The sequence below is a fragment of the Pseudopodoces humilis genome, chromosome 10 (assembly GCF_049639895.1).
Source record: "Pseudopodoces humilis isolate 2021_Gansu_Grassland_sample_001 chromosome 10, ASM4963989v1, whole genome shotgun sequence".
Taxonomy (NCBI): domain Eukaryota; kingdom Metazoa; phylum Chordata; class Aves; order Passeriformes; family Paridae; genus Pseudopodoces; species Pseudopodoces humilis.
The window spans coordinates 15,218,030-15,239,915 of NC_142209.1; the positions used below are offsets into that span (position 1 = coordinate 15,218,030).

General features: G+C 36.1%; 1 protein-coding gene across 4 annotated transcripts in view; it reads left to right on the forward strand.

Annotated features, from left to right (window-relative positions):
• EVI5 (ecotropic viral integration site 5) overlaps window positions 1-21,886 on the forward strand; it is a 76,763-nt gene that overhangs the window by 29,021 nt on the left and 25,856 nt on the right. For 2 of the 4 annotated variants that reach the window (XM_005520976.3, XM_014250833.2), the window contains 7 exons: window positions 1,175-1,207; window positions 1,767-1,913; window positions 8,191-8,325; window positions 10,388-10,528; window positions 11,052-11,210; window positions 12,794-12,940; window positions 15,700-15,795. In XM_005520976.3, coding sequence (XP_005521033.1) covers window positions 1,175-1,207; window positions 1,767-1,913; window positions 8,191-8,325; window positions 10,388-10,528; window positions 11,052-11,210; window positions 12,794-12,940; window positions 15,700-15,795 — 858 coding nt within the window. The remainder of the gene's footprint in view (window positions 1-1,174; window positions 1,208-1,766; window positions 1,914-8,190; window positions 8,326-10,387; window positions 10,529-11,051; window positions 11,211-12,793; window positions 12,941-15,699; window positions 15,796-21,886) is intronic. The other 2 variants (XM_088060244.1, XM_088060245.1) reach the window with 2 other exon arrangements.

The window sequence follows — 21,886 nt, forward strand, 5'->3', positions numbered from 1 at the left end:
CTTGTTTTACGCTTCACTTGTAGAGGTTTGAAATATTTTCTTTTATAGTTATGAAATCCAGGATGAACTACCAGATGCTAGTGCTTTTGCAAATTCTGTACTTAGAATTTCAGAATTCACCTTCAGAAAATCCCAGTCTAATTGAAATTAAAACAATTCAAAATGAGAAAATATCTATTAATAAGAATTTCTGCCGATTGTTATCATCGTGAAAGACATCATAAAGTGTGAAAAATACAGGAAGTTCTTCTGTTGGAAACTTACTTTTAAAATACTTTTCCATCATTCAGACCCATCTGATTTAGTTGTGATTTCCTTAATGTACCTTAACTTCTAAGTAATAGCTCTTACCTACCAGTTTGAACTTCAGTTTTAGTGGAAGTTTCAAGGACAAAGAAGGTCTGGGAATAGATGTGTATCTCTGTTGTAGAATGTTCAAAAAAATTAAGTGGTTTCAGAGGCGATAAAATAGAAATTAATTAAATGCAACAGCAGGATGGTAGGGCTTGTCAGTGTACAAAACTGAATTTGTCTTGCAAGTTTGGCAAGGAAAGAGAATCTATGAACTGCTCAAGGAGTTACTGCAAGAGTTCAGTAAAACAGAACATTAGCTGTCATAGTTGACATTTCCTACTTGTCTGTCAGTTTGCACCATTTGACTTTCCTGCTTCATCTTAGTGGAAGCTGTAGTGCTGCATGAGTGCCTCAGTGCTTAGTGGAGTTCCCTCTGTGCTCAAATTATGCCTTTGTTTCATGTTGTGGGGGGACTGTAGATTGTGTCTTGCATCTATCTATTCAATCATGTCAGATAATGCTTCAGTAACTTTCGTTGATTAGGGAAGTAAGCCATTCAAATAAAAACACCCTATCTCCTTAAATGTTAAATGTCCAATCTCTTTAAATGTTACAGAAATCTGGCTTTGAAACCTTTTTGTAACAAAGATGGACTGTTGCAGAAAATCTGTTGCAGAAAAATCTTCTTCCTGGGGCCTTCAGTCTGAGTTGCCTTCATTTATATGAAGAGTTGTTGATTTTACAGAAAGAGTGTGCACAGAAAATGGGTAGAATTTGGGCATTTTCTTTCTATCAGCTCTTGGTCTTTTTTGTCACTATTTCAGCCCCTTTTATTTTGGTTTCCCTTTTCCTCATTCCTATCTGAATTTTTCCTTTGTAGGAAAGTGCTTCCTTGGCAGATAGATTGATACAGGTATAGTCTTTTAGTCTTTTACTGTATGACTCTCCTTCTACTCATAAAAAACCCCAACTGCTTTAATGCATGCATATTTGCATGCTGTATTCTAGCCCTGCTTTGCTGATTTGGAATAAATACAGAGCTAATATATCCTGCTAGAGACTTGTTTAATTTCATTTACTAAAAATATATAAACCCAATACCTGCACGTTATAGTAATTTTCCTAACCTATTGTAATTTTTTGTACAAATTCCTGTGGCAAATTGATTCTATGACACTGTATTAACAATGAAATTGAATATTGTGAACCTCAATCTGTGCATGTACAACTGAGTAATAATGCATGAAAGGAATTTTATTGAATGCAAGTACAAAACTGTGCTTGCTAAATGGATGCTGAACTTTGTAATAAAGTACTAAAGCAGCTTTTTAGTACTACTTTGTCCTAAAATTTCTACCAATTGTACTCTGTGCTGTTTGCAAAACCAATCTGATGAAATAAGCAGCTAAGCATCACAAAGGTAGTTTTCCTTGGATTTGTCAACTGCTTAAAAAAATGAATTATGTCCTAAGGGACAAGTGACAAGGGCCCAGGAGGCTGAGGAAAACTACCTCATAAAACGGGAGCTGGCCACCATCAAACAGCAGAGTGATGAGGCCAATACTAAACTGGAGCAAGCTGAGAATACCATCAGGGAGCTCCAGCAACAGCAGCAATGGGTAAGGAGCCTGGCAGCACATCATCTCATCTTTGTTACATGTGTTTATTTTTCCTCATCATTACATGACATGGTCTCTGTGCTGTCTTTGTAAACCCCTTTTCATTGTGATTTGCATTCTTAAAATTACACAAATTGGACTAAATGAAATTTTGCTCTGTTCTACTGATAGATGAGATTCATAACCCTGGATAGGTGTAAGTTATAAGTTAATAAAAAAACCTAAACAACCTACCCACAACGAAATCCACCAAGGAAAAAATTCAAAAAACTTCCCACAAAACAACACAAAACAACCCAAAACCCTTCCACAAAATAAATACAAAAAAACCACACATACAACCTCTGATAGCTCTTAATGCTAAAAATCTAGTCATTGCAAGTTGTGTCACTCTGAATACTCAAATTTGAGCATTGATTCACAGTGCCCTTACCTAGTGTATAACTGAAGTCAGTTTCTTTCATATTAATGTTTTTTCTGTGTACCTGTATTTGTTGGGTTTTTTTTCCGAATATGCTAAAATTTACTGCTTGCTGAAGTAGAGGAGTATTGTCCCTGATTTTGGAACTACAGAACTTGATTTAAAAATGTGGGTTTATGTGCATATGGAGCAGGAAAATAATTTTTAGTAGCCTTTTCTAGTGCTGCACTTGTGTGCACTCTGTGTTTTAGGTAGCAAAATGGTCAAGACTTCTGACTGTTGCTGTAAGACTGAAATTACTACCCCTAAGACACTTGAAGTGCTCAGTATCTTCTCTTTGGGTGGGCAGGGGGAAGCATTTTAGCATCTTCACTTGCTGACTAAAACTGTGCACCACTATGTTGATGTGAATATCCTCATATATGTTTTAAGTGGTATCCAACTACTTGTCCAGAGTCTTGGGAATTTCAGGAGTATGAAATGCAGCTTACTAGAACTAAGTATACTGCAGCTGCTTACCAGGTTTCTTAATGTTAGTATGGCAGTTTGTTTTACATGTCTTCCACCAAAGCTCTAGAAATACCTTTGTCTCATATTGGAAGGTAAAGATTTACTGTTAGACTGAAAAGAAATCACAACTTAAATGCAAGATTCTAGGACTAGTTTATTATGTCTGTTTAATGCATTTCAGTATAAAAAAGACACGCATTTTAGAATAGTTGTAAGAAGTGATTAATGAGCTGTTACTCTCTCATGTGAAATACTGCTTTTTATAGAACTTGAATAATTTCTTTATGGGGAAAAATATGAAGAAATTATGATTAGGAAGATGGGGATGGTCTAGTAATGCTTTCCAACATTTTTAGATATATTATAATCTTTCAAGTAAAATGCAATGAGTTTATAGACTTTTGGATATCCAGGTGTTTATTGTCTGATTACAATAGTACACATACCTTTGGTATGTGTTTTTTAGAGGCATCCATGTTAATGACCTGTATGCAATTAAAAGTTATTAGAAGACTAAGATACTATATTTATTTATTTGTTAATTGGTGGGAAAATTACTATTAAAGCTAATGCCTTTAACCATCCCGGGGACCTTACTGAGTAGCAATGATGGGAAGGCCTGACAGGTTGCCTGACAGGTATGGGACCTGATCCTGAGCAAAACCTTAGATAACGGTGGATTGCAAATTTGGCTGGGCTGGAGCTGTGAGTGCAGACAAATAGACAAGTACTGTGAGAATGGAGAGTAAGTTAAATTATGAGCATGCTTCCTTCTTTCCATGCTTGCAGCATTGTTTTCCTCCACTTGAACATGGCTGTAGGATAACTGACAGTGTGTGTGGAACTGAGACTGTAAATCCATCTGGTTACAGACAGATTTGTGCCTAACCGCTGGCTTATTCTGAAGTGCAGGGAATAGCACTGTGGCTTTGAGACCCATCAGAATCAGACAGTGTGGTGAAAGTGTTAAAATGGTTTAAGTGAGGAGCAGTCACTAGATTCTGCTGCATCAGTAAAACATGTAATTGAACAGTCTTTAACTATTTCCAAGCATGGATGTGGGAGCAACAAATGTAAGCAGCTGCATGCGTTTAGGGCTCCACCTGGTGGGAATGCATGGATTTATTTGGAATTTTGATATTTTTCTGTACACTGGTAAATTTTTTGCCACTTGCTAGTGCCAGCAGCTTTGTTCTTGGCAATACTCCTTTTCAGTATTGTCTTGCGAGTACCTTGTCTGCTTTAATGTTTTCTTCTCTAATTATTTCAGCTTTGTTTATTGTAAGCAAGAATTATTGCACTGTAAACTTGTAAACTTATTGCACTTCATAGCACTTCATGTGCTTATTTAAAGATACAGCATCTATTGTATATATTTTATCATCTACATATTTTTCAGTCTTGAATCGTCTGTTTCAGCATGATAAAAACTCTAGTGTTTGGATATGAATTTCTGAATAGAAATATATTAGAAGAACTGCCTAAGAGTACTTGCAACTGCCTCTTCTGAACAACACTGTGGGATTAAAAAACCCCACTGTTTTGTTGGTAGCAAAAATTATCTAAACAATTGTATTTCTAAGAAGGTTTGCATATCTTTTGTATAAAGGTTGTATATTTGTATTTGAGTATTATCAAGGATTTATGCTATCTGTTCTATGAGTTTGGATAGCATAGGTTGGATGGCTTAAGGTAAGTATTGAAGGTATTTACTGGATTTGTGTCAGAAGAAATTCTCCCCTGCAGCACTTCTTAATATAGAGAAGGGTAGAGGAGTATTCTTTTGATTGAAGCCCAACACCAGAAGCCCAAATTACATACAGGTTTATTTTTTACTGTGCTAAGCTATTTATAGATAGTTTTTATTTAAACCAGAATGACTTCATTATGAAGTGTGGAGTCTTCTTAAAGAGGTAATCATTATACTAACAAATAATACTAATCTCTCTCTGGCTTGTCTGGTCTTTAAATGTAGAAGCTTGCCAAAGGCAAGTCATGGTGGGTTATGAGATGATTAAGAGGAAGGTGGCTTCTTCCTAATGCTGCTAGTATGCTAGTAAATCAAGAATTGTATAGAGGAAGTTTTTGCCTGACTTGAATGAAATACAGTTTTCTTTTGAGGCATGCCAAGAGCAATGGTATTTGAGGAGTTGGGGGAAAGGGTAATCAGCTTGTTGTAACTTACTCCTGATAATTATGTGCTGAAAGTTTTATTTTCTGTTCTTTTCCCCTTGTGTTTCTAAATGAAAAGGGTAGCTTCTTGCTGGATGAAAACACCTCCAGAATGCAAATCTTGTCTTTCCCTGTGACACTGTAATTGTCAATGATTACCCGGTTCATTAGTCTGAATGCTTTAAAATTGAATCTGATAAACTGGAGGCTAATCAAGCTAAAATTAGTTCACATCTTATTTTTAAATAGGCTCTTCAGCTATATTATGTGAAGATAGAATTTTAATTGACTAAGCATTCAGATGGAAGCATATGCATTTTGCAAGGTAATTTATAGTGATGTATGTGGTTATTGTTACAGCAACTTCATAATGCATAGTTTCTTTTCAGGAACTCATGCTAAAATGACTGATAATAATTAAGAACACAGTAATTGATATTGGGAATATATGCTTGTAAATGAGTTTATGGAAGGCTTCACTTTATTTTACAGTATACTTTCCTAATACTGTGTTCTGACTTGCAATGAAAAAGCAGAAGATAAGAATACTGTATTTAGGGAAGTACTACAGTTAGTGCTTAAATGTGTAAACAAAGTTAGCTGGGAGCTGCTGAATCATCTGTTAATTGCTCTTCAGTATAGTGTACTGGAGTAACATTGTGTAATTGTATCTGTCATCAGTCAAAATAATATTTGCTATGGTTATGTTTAAGAAAAGTTGTGTGGAAATAAATCCAGTTGTATGAAGCCAAGCAAGGACTTGTTTCTTTCAGAATGAAATGGCTGTCGAACTACAGTTTTAGCCCTTTATATTACATATGTCTCTTCAACATGGACAAGAAAGTGTTACTGTGGTTAAAATGTTTGGTGGTGCCTGAAAGTCTGTATTTGCATTGTGGCTTTTGTCAGAAATTCTAGGCCTTAAGGTAAATATATAAAAGCAGATCTTTTTTTCTGCAGTCAATTTAAAAGTAGTTTTCAAACACTGTTCTAACTGTAAACTTGTATTACCTTTATATACTAAATTATTAAAATTGTGCTTTGTTTTACTAGGTAGCAAAACTCACAACTTTTAATTTGTGAATCTTGATCTTGTTAGTCTGTTTTGATCTTAGCTGGGGTTTTTTACCAGTATATCAAGTTTGTTGTGGCTAAGTAAATAAAAGTACTCTTACCATATTCCTTAGGCAGGCAAAACCTAAAGACAGATTTAAAGATGGCACGACACATGCCTGAAACTGGATTAATAACTTTTCTTACATTATCTATTACTCATTATTTGATAAACATCAGTTAGATTTTTATAGAATACACTTACATTATTGCAAAATCAGCATGTATTCAGTTCTTTAAATCTGCTGTTTTCTCTCAGTGTCCTGGAAAATACTAGAGAACTTCCTACTTTACAAGAGAGAGAACGCTGCACTTGCTCTCATTCCATATGTATCACAGACAGAAATCTGGAACATGAAATGTAGAGTCCATCATCTAAGCTGCTGTGTGTATCATGGGATGAACTTGTACAAACAGTGAGGGAATTAAAGAGTGGTTGCTTCTTCTCTGCCTCTGCATGGTGTTACATTTGGTACTCGTGTTGCTATGTGATGTGAAGCAGCTGTAGAAATGAATCAGCATTGTCCACCATCCTCTTCCTTACACTCAAATCAGGTCTGCCTCCACTGCTTGCTGAGGCAAAAACATTGTGTGGGTTGAAAATAATATGAATTAGATTAGTATTGTATAAGGGAGAATTAATGTAAAAGGATCATACTGTATCTGGGTTCTGTGTGTGTTCACTTGCACACAGTATGCTGAGTGCTTAAGTGGATGGTGTCAGTGACACTAAAAGCTGCCTGCCTGAGCTGCCTTTGCCTTTTAATGCTTTGTACCTATCCCCTCCATTACAGCTTCCTGTAGGCACATACATACAAGAAATACAGTAACACTAAGAGAAGTGTACATTTTGAATTTGGATTTTACTGTAAGTTGTGACAGAAGGTTTAGTTGGCCTGCAGAAGTATAAAAGCAAATAAAAAAATATTTTCTTGACCATATAGTTACATTTAAATCCTTGTTTTGTCCTGTTTGCCTTTTATTTGTACATAAAAAGTAAGGGAATGTCACATCCTAACAGAAGCATGTGGGACTGAAGACTTCTGTTCATTTTTTTACTGATTTTAGTTGCAGAAAACGAAATTGTTTGATGCAAACATAAAGTAAGACACAGTTGTATCTTTAGTATCATGAATAATATTTTATAACTTGAATTGTTAATTAAAACTTAATCTATGCATCCAAGCATAGTACTTGTATTTCATAATGTAGTTAATGACATCAAAAGTATATTAAATTATTTTCCTCTAAATGTAATTTCCAGGGTAGCTATGTCAACAAAGTAACTAAACAACTACACTTTGAGGATTTCATCACCCACTTTTTTCTTCAATCAGAAATTTAAAGGCTGATTTAGGTTGGTGTTGCCTATTGAGCAAGTTTGACAATCTGTCAGACTGACAAGTAATTTTAAAGAAACCCAGGAAAGAGATAAAATGTATTTTTAAACTACTGATTGTGGGAAAAGTAAGTCTTTTGAATGTAAGTGCTTCAGTTGGAGGTATCTGAATCTCAGAAGGAATATATAGAGTATGAGCAAATGAGAGCCAAGAGCTGGAGTGAAGAAAGAGGCAAACCAAAGTCATTGTGCATTGAAGCATATGTAGTTTTATTTTAAATCCAAGATTATGAAAGCATTCTGTTGAATTGGAGTTTAAGTGAACAGGGTTTCAGTGATACTTGTGTTAACCTTGTAATTGCTAGTCTTTCTTGAACATCTTTTTCTTCAGATCACAAAATAATCACAGATTGTTTGAGAATCCTTCAATTTGGTTGACAGTGAGAGAAAAGTATGGGTTGTTGCTTGTGAGTACTAGTAGGGGTCTCAGATCTGGCAGACACATTTGGCTGTGTGGAGGTGCAGTTGTTTGAGAGGCAGAGCAGTAGGGATAAGTTTGTTAGCAGTCTAGATTGACATTTACAGACTTGTATAAGGTAAGCACTTATGCTGGTATTCCTGATGTTAAGCATTTTAATGTACTTTTCCCACCAAATCTGGTATATAAACCCCTTTCAAACAATCTGTACTTAATACTAAACATATTTCTGCAAACTTTGTAGCATAAATGCAGTTCACGATACAGTGAAGACTTTGTGCTACAGCTGGAAAAAGAGCTGGTCCAAGCCAGGCTGAGTGAAGCAGAATCCCATTGTGCCCTGAAGGAGATGCAAGATAAAGTTCTAGAGATGGAAAAGGTAAATCAAACCAGGACCCTCTGTACAGAACAGCACTAGAAACAGACTACAGGTCCCTGTCATTCTTTGCAGAACTCTGCTCTAGAACCTTCTCTTCTATGCTTCTGTGATTGCAAGATGCTTTTCTAACCTGAAAGTACAACAATGAAACAAAGTTCTGTTTGCACTGGGAAAAGTTTGTGAATAACTGATCACTTTTCTTCTATTCCTGAAGCTTGCTGTAGTGAAAAACTTGGATTCTGCTTAAGTCTTGACAGGAAACATCAATTGTTTCAAAATAATATCCTGCAACAAGAGCAGTGGGCTTAGAGTGAGCATTGAGATTATGTGAAACTAAATAGTTTGGGAGGGTAAGAAGAAAGGATTCAATATTAGCATTTCCATCCCATTATGGACAGGGAAAGAATCCCTTCACTGCTCGGTATCAGAATCTCTGCTGCTTTTTGAGTGCCATGCTAGCTTGTAACTTATTGATGCCAGAGTTCAAGCTGTACTCAAACCTACTGTTAAATTTGCTTATTTGAAGAAAAATTTAACTGCAAGATAAAATAGCAAAAGGAAGAAAACCTCAATAACTGACCTGATATAAAGCATGCTTTTCATATCCTGTTGTACTGGCTTTGGAATTAGCTTCCTTAGGAAATTTTAATGAGCTATATACCCAGGCTAGAACTTACTAGCAAATTAGATTAACCCACTGGAATCAAGGTTTATTTTTCAATTATCTGATGGGCTTAGTATTAATAGTGTGTTAGTTCTTACTGTATTGACCATTGCTAAAAATTCAGGATATAAAGTATTTTTCAAAATTCAGGAGACTACTTCGCTTCATCAGTATGGAGACAACATACAATGAAAACTTACCTGTGAAGAAAAAGTGGAATAGTGTGGTCAGTTCCAGTGTACCAGACAGACTCAGACATACAGTAATATTTCAGTCTGTCACAATGAACTTATGCACGTGAGAAAGTGGCTGCTGAAGTGAACTCCCTCACATTCCTCCAGTGCAGCTCTTTACTGCTATTAGTGATGAGTTGTGTAATCTGGGGAGCTTCTGTCAAATAACCTGAGACTTGCATGGCCATAATGACAGTGCCATAAACATTCAGAAACATACCCTCTCATTTCCTGTATTTACCAATACTCAGATCCTGTGATTTTGAAGCATGGAATGCTAATCAATGGCGGTTGTGCTGTGTTCTGTTAATGCTAATCATGTGCTTTACTCAACTCTCAGGAAAACCTGACAGCTGTCACAGTACTATACATCTGCAAAACCACTTGATTTTGCTGAAAACAACTACTGGGAAATAAAAGTAGAAAGTGATGAAGAACAGTTCAACTTTGAATATTTGGTGACCAATGATTTGTTGTAGGGATATCGTAGACAGCCTGTCCATTTTCTTACCCTCTTGTTTTTTCCCCAGGTTTCTATTATTAGGATTTCATCTCCGTTTTGCTTTTCCTGGTGTGTTCACGTTTTCTGTTTAGCCTTTGCTCACCTTTCTGCTTTTTCCCTTATGTGTCTTGCACTTTCATCTCTAAGACCTCTTGACTGGTTGTTGTTTGTAAATATTAACAGATGGTTCCTTTGTCAGCATATCTGTTCTCCTTTTCAAAGGCTGATGACCTACTTCTAAAAAATAAATTTTCATTCATTATTTTTTTTGTAAACCTAAACAAATGTTAGAGCTTTAAGGTGTAATTTCAGTTCCCTGTTTGCTTTACTTTTTATCAACTATATCAAAACCTTTCAGATTACTCTCCATATTTTTGATGATGTATTCAAATACTGTAAATGTAATTTTTTTGTTAGGGATTCAGGGAAATCTTGAAGTCAGAATACCTAGAACTGCTACCTTATAAATTTTTTTTTGTAGTTGGCAGTTATTTATACACACTCACTATATCCAGAAGCTTAGATTTTTGATGATTTTTATTTTGCAGAGGATGTGCACCTAAAGTTTTCTTAGTTATTGTTCCATGTCTATGTTCTTGGTCTGGGTTTCACTAAGCACAATTTTATTCAAATACATATTTAAGAGGATGGTCCTTGTTGCAGAGGAACAGCTCCCTCCCTGATGAGGAAAATGTTGCCAGACTACAAGAAGAACTGATTGCAGTAAAATTAAGAGAAGCAGAATCTTTGATGGGTCTCAAAGAACTACGGCAGCAAGTCAAAGATTTGGAGGAACACTGGCAGGTATGGGTAGCAATACACTTCTATGAATTTTTATTTTCAATGATAAAGCAAAAGACTATAAAATTTTGAGATACTGAGATGAAGTAGAAACTAATGATAATGGATCCAACTGCTGAGGTGAGAAAACCCTTAAATTCAGCTGTAAGAAGAAACTTAACTTCAAAAGTATGTTAGAAATTGGTGCCTAGCTGTTATAGATGGCAGAGGGCCTGTGCTACCAGTTATGGTAGGAGGGAAGTACCTGATCAGCACTCCTACTTTGCTAAATGTTAGAAAGGGCTAGAAATAGACCAAATCTCAGGATATACTTGCAATTCACTGACTCTGCTGTAGCTGGGAATTAATGCGTTCAGGTTTTAATTGTCTGTTCTTAAAACCAGTAAGTTTCCATTGGTTTTTAGCTTTCAGGATCAACAGGGGAACTCTAGCTATTTGTCCTCATATAACTGTGAGACCTTAGATGAAGTAAGAAAATTACCAGGAATGATCAAGCATTATCAGCAAAAATGTGCTGTTTTTCTAGCGTCATTTAGCTCGTACCACTGGAAGATGGAAAGATCCTCCCAAAAAAAATGCAGTGAATGAGCTACAGGATGAGCTGATGACAGTGCGGTTGAGAGAAGCAGAAACTCAGGCTGAGCTGAAAGAGACCAAACAAAGAATGATGGAGGTGGAGACACAGGTATGTTATTTAACACTAGGACATGTGGATTGAGCTGGATGCTGGCAGTTTGATGTTAAATGAAAGATACCTGATTGATGACCTTCACTGCTTACATGCAGGACTTTAGTTCCAAAATGTGGGATGTTTTTACTTCTGTTAGATGGGGATGGGAGACTCTAGTGCATGCATTCCAACTTTATTGTCTCTTCTTTAATCTTCTCCAGGACTATGCTTCCTGAATTTCTAATTTGGGTTACTTGGTAGACATTGAATGTATGTGCATCTTAATTCATTACATTTTAACAGGTGCAATAACAACAAAAGTATGTTTAAGGTATTTTAAATTTCACAAATCTAATTGGCAATTCTGATAATAGTAGTATTTAGATAGCAGTGTGTGCTTTTGTGTGATCACATTGGTGATTTATTTTCTGCTGAGGTCATGAATCTGGTTACTGAGCTGTGGACTCAGCAAAGCAGCTGTGTATTGGTCAGGGGGGTTTTTATCACAAGGTTTGCCATTTATGTGCCAGAATAGAAAAGCGTGGGTTACTCCTGCTGAGGTTTGTGCAGAAAAGACAATCATACCTTGACTGCCAAGATTTTTTTTGTGTAACTAGGGAATAAGTTGCTAAGCACCTGCAATGAAAGCGCACTGAAGAGGTGAGTTCATATTATATTAGAAAACTTTCACTCAAGTTAATAAGCACAATGTGTTAATGATTGAGTAGGATTTGTAACAGACTTCTAAGAAATCTTCCCATGAGATACCTGCTAAATGTTACTTTTTTGAAAGAGATTTATGCATCCAAAAAACTAAACAAACAACAGCTTTACTTGACAAGGTTCAGCAATTCCAGAAACCAGGAGAGCATGTAAGGACGTGCTATTGAAGAGAGATTAACCAACTGCAAGGCGTATGAAGGCTTCTTTGACAGAGGCACCACTTGAACAAGTTTCCTCTTGCCTTACCTTTCAAAGTTTTCTCTAACGTGTCAATATTGTTTTGGTCAGTAGGGGGCGTAGAGATCCTGCTGTCTGGCTTACATGTATTTGGGTACTTCTCACTTGAGTGTTTCACATGCAGTCTTGGTGTGTGCTCTAGCTGTCTGGCTGTCATCTGAGAGCAATGCCATTCTCGTGGTATGGTGTGCACAGCTTCGGGTACAAATGCTGTGACTTGTACATGTGCACTGATCTCAACTAAGGTGCCATGTTGCTTTTGGGAATTCACTGGACAGGGAAATGTGCACAGTATTTCTGACATACCTGATCTTTCTTGGTGCATAGTGCAGTTAGGATACAAGTTCACAAAATCTGCCTTACCTAGGCAACAGATTGGGAAAAAGAGATCTACTGGAGCTTTGCAATAATGTTCTTAAAATGAGTCATCTGTTTAAGAACAATTTGAATATCCTGGTCATAAACAAAATGTCATGCAAACTTTTCTGATTACACTTGGACACCTCTGAATGCTTTTTCATCAAAAGTTTTTTTATGGTAAATGATCTCTAAGTCTGTTTTGTCAGACTTCAGGGAGTTAGATCAATATCCTTTCCTAAACATGTATTTTGCTTCCTTTTTTTTTTCATAAATTTCAGAACCAGATCAATAGTAATCACTTGAGAAGGGCAGAGCAAGAGGTTACCAACCTACAGGAGAAGGTGCAGTACCTTTCTGCACAGAACAAAGGACTTCTGGCTCAGTTGAATGAAGCAAAACGTAGACAAGCAGAGATTGAATGCAAGGTAAATAACATCCTGAAGAGAATACTTGTGTGCTAATATATGTATTATAATGTATATTTTAGTCTTGTCTGCCATTGTTGAATAAAATTGTCTTAACTGAGAAGCATAAATCATAAAACCAAAATTCTTTTTACTGATTTTGACAATACAATCTTGAATTGACCATCTCATAAAAAACACTTGAGGTTTTGACAGAGCTGTTTCTTTGTGGTCCCACAAAGATAAACATTTACTTTAAAGCATGGTTCTACTCAGAAAAGTGTCTGTGTATAAAAAGACACTCCTCAACAATAGACTCTTTCAGATTCTCATTTTTCTTACTGTCTTGCTGATTCCATTTGTTTCTAGTGGGACCTGAATATATAGTGCAGCAAAGAAATAATTTCTGCTGACTCATCAAACTCCATCACTTTTAGGAAAAAAGACACTGAATCTTAACTAGAAGAAATTGCTTCTATTGACTTTCTTGTTTGCCATAATCTCTGGTTTCCCAAGTACTGTTTTTTAATGTTGAAATTATTTTTACTGATTTTTTTTAATAATCACAATCTTGATTATGTCTTTTTCATATAACCCGTAACTTACTTTGGTTAGTTTTTGATACTGAATGTGCTCATTAATCCTTAAGGGACTGAGAGTCAGTCTTCTGTTTTCATGTTGACTATATATAGAGCAATATGTCTTTAACCTGATAAATGAGTTAGTACATACAACTATTCTCAGTGGTATAATACATTTGTAGAACAATGTTCTAGCATGGGCTAGAGAAAAGTGTGACAGTAATAGACAGAGCACCAGTCATATTCTTTAGAGATTCTGTGAAATTCTGAAAGTAGCTGTGGTCAATATTCAGTGAAATATCTTCACTGACATACGCTAACATTAGATCCTGAACCTTGTTTTGCAGCTAATAGAAAAAGATTACAATTTACACTGTAAGATGTTTTACAAGTAATATTTGATTATATATCAGAAACAACAATAATTATTCCTGATTCTATTAATAACTGATGTTGGATTATTTTTTTTCTTCTGTTTTTTGAAATTGTTTGAAATCATGTTCTAGTTTTATTTTTGTCTTGGCTAGGTAGCAATATTTCTACTGTCTCAAAAAATATATATTTGGATTTTCAACTCCCCAGTTGTTTTATGCATAATAGACTGGTATGTTATTTCAGGACCCTGTGTTTTTCTTTTAAAAGATATCTTGAAATGCTTAAACAGAAATAAAAATTTTTGTAGCCAGTTGCATCTCATACCACCTATACAGCAACCATTTTTGTCACAGGTGTGTATTGTTATGTTTTTCCCTTTTTATCTAACTACTGCTTCTACAGGAAGGACTCAATTTCAATTTTTTTTTCTTGAAACTCACCACTCATCTTTATAATCAGTTGTGCTAAAGAATTTACAACTTAAGATTTGTGCCCCCACCCAGTCTTGTCTTTCCTACCATATCAACTTCTGTGGTAATTATTGAGAACATGTTCTGTTTCAGAGATAAAGCATCAGTGCCATCTAGAGCAGCACTATTGACTCATCTCTGATACCAAAGTCAAACCAAGCCAGTCTTTCCTTCAGCTTTCAGTTAAATACATGCAATCCTGTGGACTTGTCGGTTTGGCTTCATTTGTTGCAATCATGCAACAGAATTTAGCAAGAATGGCTGAACTTTGGCTAGCACATGATAGATTTCTCTGAAATGGGCTCCACTGATTACAAATGCAGTTAACTGGGTCCTGTAGATTATCCACCTCCATTACAGGAATATTTAAAAAAAAAAACAAAACCAAACAAATAGCATGTTTAGAAGTAGCTAGTATGGATAAGCTTTGATACGTTCGATTTGATCTCAGCTCTACTGTCTAATGAAGGGTGATTGAGTACTGTTAGTTTGCAGAACACATTAAAATAACTGAAGTGCTTGAACTGATTTGCAGTAAATACTGTTTAGTTACACCAGTCAGCTATAAAAGTAAGTGTACCTGAGCCTAATTTCTTCCCCAGAACAGTTTGCTCTTTAGCTGATAGTATTGCTCCCTTATTATCTAACACTGCTTTCTCTCTGTGGCTGTACCAGGCTGCTGACAATATAATACTGTTGTGTGCTCTGAAGTTTTGAGGACTTGCCTCACAAAACAGGATATTTTTTTCTCTTTTTCAAACTCAAATTACCTATCATTTATAGATAGATTTGTAGGTTAAACTTACAATGGGAGGCCAATTGTAGGTTATGTGCATTAGTATTTTATTCTAAAATGTCTTTGTTATATACTGTGATTAAGCTAGAGTAAATGAGGTTGAGAACACATTTGCTTTTGTATTTAATTTTTTAAACTTTTTTTAGGAGAAAGGAAATGATGAAATTAAGTAACTCTTGCATAGCTTTGCTGTTTCTATGCATATAAAGTCCAAAATTAAAGCATGAGCTGGTTTCTTTTACTATGCTGATTCTTTTTCTTAATTTACAGTATAATATTTCTGGAAAACAAGACAGTTGTTCTCTGGACCTTGAAATTTATAACAGCAAGTTTTCAAAACTGCAGAGATTTATTTTTTTTTTTTTTTTAGATTACTATAGTTTGGAGTTTATATTAGATTATTACATAATCCTTCTATGGGTTAAAATTAAATTTGGGTTTTTTAGGAGTTTGCATAGCAGTGTATTAAGTTTTCTCAGGATTTTGGGTAAAAGCAGTGCACAGTCTTTAATTGGCTAAAACTGGTATTAGTTAGCTCCCATTTCTGACTTGTTTCAGAGTAAAGAAGAAGTGATGGCAGTACGGCTCCGTGAGGCAGACCGCATTGCAGCTGTGGCAGAACTCCAGCAGCATATTGCTGAATTAGAAATCCAGGTAACAAGTGATGGCATTAAATGTGAAACTTGATACTGATTAGATTTTGTACTTAGTGAGTTTTTTTCTTCCTCTACTGTATTTGTTCATTAGCCTACTGTGAATACAAGGCACTGCCTTTGCCAAGTGGGATAATGATGTATTGCTGAATTCCTGTACAAGCGAGGTCTTAAATCCAACTTGGGCACATACTTGTGAGCTATTAATAATTCCTTCTTTACAAATACCATGTTAAAGGCAGTGGTCTTTTTAACTCTGACTTCTGTTTTGTTTTTTGCTTATAATTGGTAGTATACTTCTTACCAATTAATAGACGAGATTGAAAACATCCTCTGTCCAAAAAAACATGCATACAATTTTGATTCCAGCAACCTTTTTTTTTTTTTCTGTGCTTACTCTTCTGCTATGATCAGTATTGAAGGATTTATTGTAAAACTCTTACTCCCTTCATGTAAATCTTGAAACCAGAAATATTTACTGCTACCACACCACTGTAGGATCTCAAGGGGCATCCTCTGGCGTCTGTGCTGTTCCTTACACTTTCAGTTCCTTTCAGAGCTTTCACTGTCCCATGAACTTGCTGCTCCCTTCATGAGAAAACCAGAAATTGCTGTGCTTTGTATTTTCTTGGCTTTGAGAAATGTCTTACTGTAGTCTGACCTTTCTATACTTGTATACTGTTGTGCTCTCTGAATTCTGATGCAAAGTTTTTCTTGGTTATTTTTACTGTTACAAGCTAGTTACTGTCTGGTTTACTGTTTTTAAAACCAGGTGCTGGTATCATGTTTCTTCCCTCTGAAATCTTTCCTTTGAAGTGATGATAATATTGTTTCAAAGCCACCTTTTCCCTATGATTTCTCAACTAGTTGTATCTTTTTCATCTCTTCCAATACAGAATGTAGAAATAAATTTCATTGTGCCATAAAGAATTCTTGCTATATTTCCTCTAGTGCAGCAAGCACTAAATTTATTGAAAGTTAAAGCAATCATTTCTTTAAATCATAAAATGCTGTGATCAGTAGAAATATCTAGAAGTATGGTAAGCATTGCATATGAGTCATTTATCATCTAGTAAGATAACAAAAGTGTAGCTAAGTTAAGGTCAATCTTCTGCTCAAATTAACATTTAAAAAAAATAGAGGGGAAGTTTAAAGGTTTCTTCAAATGATGTGATTTTGTAGGTGGGAAGTGAGTACTCATTTTGCATTATTTTTACTTTAGCACAGATTTCAAATACCATCCTGCTTCCATTATTTGATTAATACACATCTCTCAAAATGTAGTCAGTATCTTATGAAATGGTGACTCCCCTAATGATCAGTTGGGAATTTTTTGATAGCTGTCACATAATTCAAATTGTATTCATTTTTTAGTGTAAATACATCTGACTTGGTTTTCTGTTGTTTGACTGATCAAACCATCCATGCTTCATCATTTTATTGCTCTCTCCTATTCCCTTTCCATATTTCGCTTAAGTTTGGGATCTCAGAATTGAATGTAGATTTTAATACCTTGTCATGAGACAGAAAGAAGTGCAGGAACATAATCTATTTTTTGATTCTAGCTAATACATCCAATGATCACACTGCTCCTGTTTTGTCATAATATTGCACTCTCTCAGGTTCAGTTGTTTATCCACATCATCTCTCCTTTCTTTTCACAAGTACTATTTTGCACAACACAGTTTTTAGTTATATTTTTAATATTCTAGGTTTTTTGTTTCCTTCCAAAATGCATTTCAATTTCCAGTCTTTATAGTATTCTCAGATTATCACCTGCTAATGATTACTTGAATTTGATCTTAGTAAAATTCTTGATTTTCTTCACAAAAGTGAGAGTGGCTGTGCTTTCTTTGTATACAGTGTGGAGTATGAAGTAATTTTTTGGCTGAGGTTCACATTCATGGGTTTACTCTGTTAGGTTTTTGGTGAATATCTGATCTCAAACTTACAGTAGCAGGAAAGATAACTTCTTCAATTGTGAAATATAGATTTTGAGTGTGAACTTTATAGTATTTAAAACTAATTATTTAGCAGAAATAAGTTCTTCTAATGTTAATTTATTTATTTTTGACCCTGTAAACATTACTTGAAATGCTTTTATTGAACTGTGATAGATGTTTGGATTTTTTTAAGAGTCTAAGCAGGTATTTTTGACTAGTGTGTTTTGGCAGCAGATATGAAACTTATGATCAAAACTTCCTTTTTGGGTACTCATGCTCAAAAGCCTTTGAAACACCTGCACCAAAAGAAATGTAATAATGGAATTTGAAATCCTGAAGTCCCAAAGCTTGTAAACTGTAAAATATGCAGTTGATAATAGGACTTAAACAAAACAGAATTTTAAAGGAAATTGAAAATCTAGATGATGCCTTCCTCATTGGAGGAATTCTCTTCTATTAGCTCATTGCTGTAATTGCTGTCACCTCATGTGGGGACCGGAGGCCCTTTTAATCAGAACTTGCCTTAATGACTTGAAATGCAATATTTAATACCAGAAATACATGTAGCCAGTCTTGGTGCATAGGTACCAAGATTAAAGTACAGATGCACAGAGCATCACAAATAGGTCTGCTTGTCATGCTGTTTCAAAGCTGATAAAAATGGAGGAAGTTAACCTACCACATAACCTTCCCTTTTTTTTGAGGGGGTGGTGCTTTTCAGAGAAGCTCAAGGGATTAATTTCCAGGTCCACATGGGCCATAGCAATGCTTAACCTAAATTGCAAGGTTTTCTTTTAAATGTTTATGTAGGTGTAGGTGCAAGACAGTGATGTTAAATTTGTAACACAGAGTATCACTACTCCCACATAAGAACTGATCTGACAGCACACACACACACACATGCTAGATTTAAATCACAGTTTCTGGGTCACTCTTAGTTTTGGTTAGTGACAGGGATGGAGAGTGAACTATCATTCAATAACAGATGTAATTCTGCAACAAGTTGTCAGTTTATTATGATGTTAAGAAATTATTTATTTATATATTCTAAATGTCACCTTGTCTTGTTTGAGCATTCAGTTCATGATACTGAGCTTTTAAACTTTTGTGTAAGTATATTGAAATGCAATGAGTTGTCCAATACATGATGGATATTCTTTCTTCAGACTTTCCATGCAAAAATAGCATGGAATTGAAGTATAACTGAAGTTTAACTTATGTTGCACATCAGTAAGCCCCAGAAGTGACAAAGAAAAACCCTGATGTTATAATCCTGTTACATGGAAACAAAGGTTTACTTTGTCAGCATTTGTTCACTCCTCTATCATGTCTTTATTTTTCTCTCACTTGCCAGTTCAGCTTATGTTTGGGAGGCAAACGTAGTATTACAGAATGGCTTGGATTGGAAGGAACTTCGAAGATCTTTTTCCTACCTCCTTGCCATGGGAAGGACAGCTTTCCTTAGACCAGGTTGCTTCACCATCTTCACAGTAAAGAATTTCTTCCTAATATCCAATCTCAATCTACCCACTTTCAGTTTAAAGCCATTGTCTGTTGTCCTATGACTTTTACACCCTTGTCAAAACTCCCTCTCCAGTTCTCTTGTAGCCACCTTAGGAAGGGGCTTCGAGGTCTCCCTGGAGCTTTCTCCTCTGTTGGCTGAGCAGCCCTGACTCTCTCAGCCTGTCCTAGAAGTGCTCCAGCCCTCTGATCATCTTTACGGCCTCCTCTGGACTCACTGCACCAAGTCTGTGTTGTTCCAGTGCTGGGGACCCAGCAGCCCCCAAGTGGGGTCTCAGAAGTGTGGGGCAGAGGGGCAGAATCCCCTCCCTCAAGCTGCTGCCCATACTGCTTTTGATGCAGCCCAGGACACGTTTAGTTTTCTGGGCTCCAAGTAATGCATTGCCAATTCATGTCCAGTCTTGGCCACTAGCACCCCAAAATCCTTCTTGGTGAGGCTGCTCTTGATTCATTCATCCCCCAGCCTTGATTGATATGGGGGATTGCCCTGATCCAGGTGTAGCACCTTCCACTGAGCCTTATTGAACCTCATGAGGTTCCCATTGGCTTGCTCCTAAAGCTTATTCATGTCTCTCTGAATGGCATCCCTTCCCTAAAACAAGTTGGACATATTTAGCAGATTTCTGGGCTTTGAACAGGACATTTGAGCAATTTATTAAAGGATGAAGGATGGATTTTTGGATGACTGGACTGCTATTTTTTGTATTTCCACACTGAGGAGAAGCATACATAGAATCATACAATTATTGACATTGGAAAAGACCTTTAAGGTCATCAAGTCCACCTGTTAATACAACATTGTCAAGTCCACCACTAAACCATGATCTGAAGTGACACATCTACATCTTTTAAATACCTCCAGGGATGAGGATGACTCAACCACTTCTTTGGGCAGCCTGTTCCAATGTTTGACAGCCTTTTCCATAAATAAATTTTTCCCAACATTCAATCTAAGCCTCACCTGAGGCAACTTAAGGTCATTTCCTCATGCCATTTCACTTGCTATCTGGGAGAAGAGACTGATCCACACCTTGCTGTATAACCTTTCGCATGGTTGTAGAGTGCTAAGATCTCCCCTCAGCCTCCTTTTCTCTGGACTAAACGCCCCCAGCTCCCTCAGGTGCTGCTTGTAAGCCTTAGGCTCCAAACCAGCTCTGTTGCCCTTCTATGGACATGCTCCAGTACCTCACTGTCTTATCTTGTATGAGGGTCCCAAAATGGAACACAGCATTCAAGGTGCAGCTTTTACTTTCTCACTAAAGTTAGAGATTTACACCCTACAACTAAATGGCTTGTCCTGGTCAGGTTGCACACAGTGTGATCCTGATTGTCTCATCCTTTCCTAAGATGAAAAGAGCCAAGGAATGGATATTGTCTGTGTCTATAGTAAATCAGCAAAGCTTCAAGTTTGTTTCCTCAGGAAGACAGTATTTCCTTTTTTTTTAGCTGAACTGAGAGCTTCAAACTGCAGCAAGCAAATATTTCTGGCCTAATAATAAGCAAGTGTTCCTTCTGATTGCATATGGGCAGTCCTCTTGGTCCACTGAAGTTGTTTTTTTTTTCGTTTTTTTTTTTTTATTTTTTAAGCTTTTCCCTACAGTAATTGAAAGAAGAATAGAAAAATGTAGGCAAGGTTAAATCATTTACAAGCTGCAGTCACTCAGCTGCCTAGGGTGAGGGGCACTAGACCAGTGGAAGTGTAGGTAGGTTGAGGAAGAAGAGTGGGGCAGTTGTAGCCTCTGCTTGGTAGCTTAATCCCTTTCCCTCAATTTCTGTGCAGGCTGGTGACATGTAGTACCCTTTGAAAATTACCCATGGCTGGGTTGAGTTGGGCACTATAGAGCATATATAAAAACTAGTTTTACATCTGAGTAATCTTAAAGCAAAAAATATCTGTAAGAACTAATTCTTCTTTTTGTTAGGTGGATCTGGACAGAGAGTAACATCACTTCTTCCTGCTGTGTTTCCTGGCAGATTCAGAGAATTTTGTCACGTTTACTCTATCTCTAACCCGGTCAAAGCTGCTTTGAGAACAACTGTAAAGGAAATCCATGATTGTGCTAGTAATCTCCCCACAGTTTAAACTTTTAGCACTATTTCTTTAGAATGAAGCCTTTCTATGACCTCTGTTTAATAACTTTTCCAAGTACTGACTGTTCAGTAAAGAAATTGTTTCCATCTTTTCAAATTACAGGAAACACTTTTTTTACTCTTATCAATAGTGGTGTGTGATGTTAGTGATGTGTTTTTTGAAAGTCTAGAATGAGTCACTATAAAGTCACTGAAAGGACACTAGTTACCACATCTACCCTTCTGAATATACTTAATTTACATTTTTAATGCAATGTCTTTTGCCACAAAGTAAGAATTTTAAAGCCTCTCTTGAAAAGAGGCTGAGGCAAGTTGTTACCAAGTAAATATTTCTAAGTCAGAAAAGATCAAATTAAGGGTGTTAGGGAAACATCCTATGTTCTAGTCATTTTTTGTAATGATGTTATCTGAGGAACAGCAGCTGTCTAGTGTTCTTGGATTTTGACTGCCTATGTAAACATTTTTTTTTCTGTGTTTTTAAGTTCACAGTTATTAAAATGAAAACAACCCTAGATGTTTTCTTATTATTTAAAATGG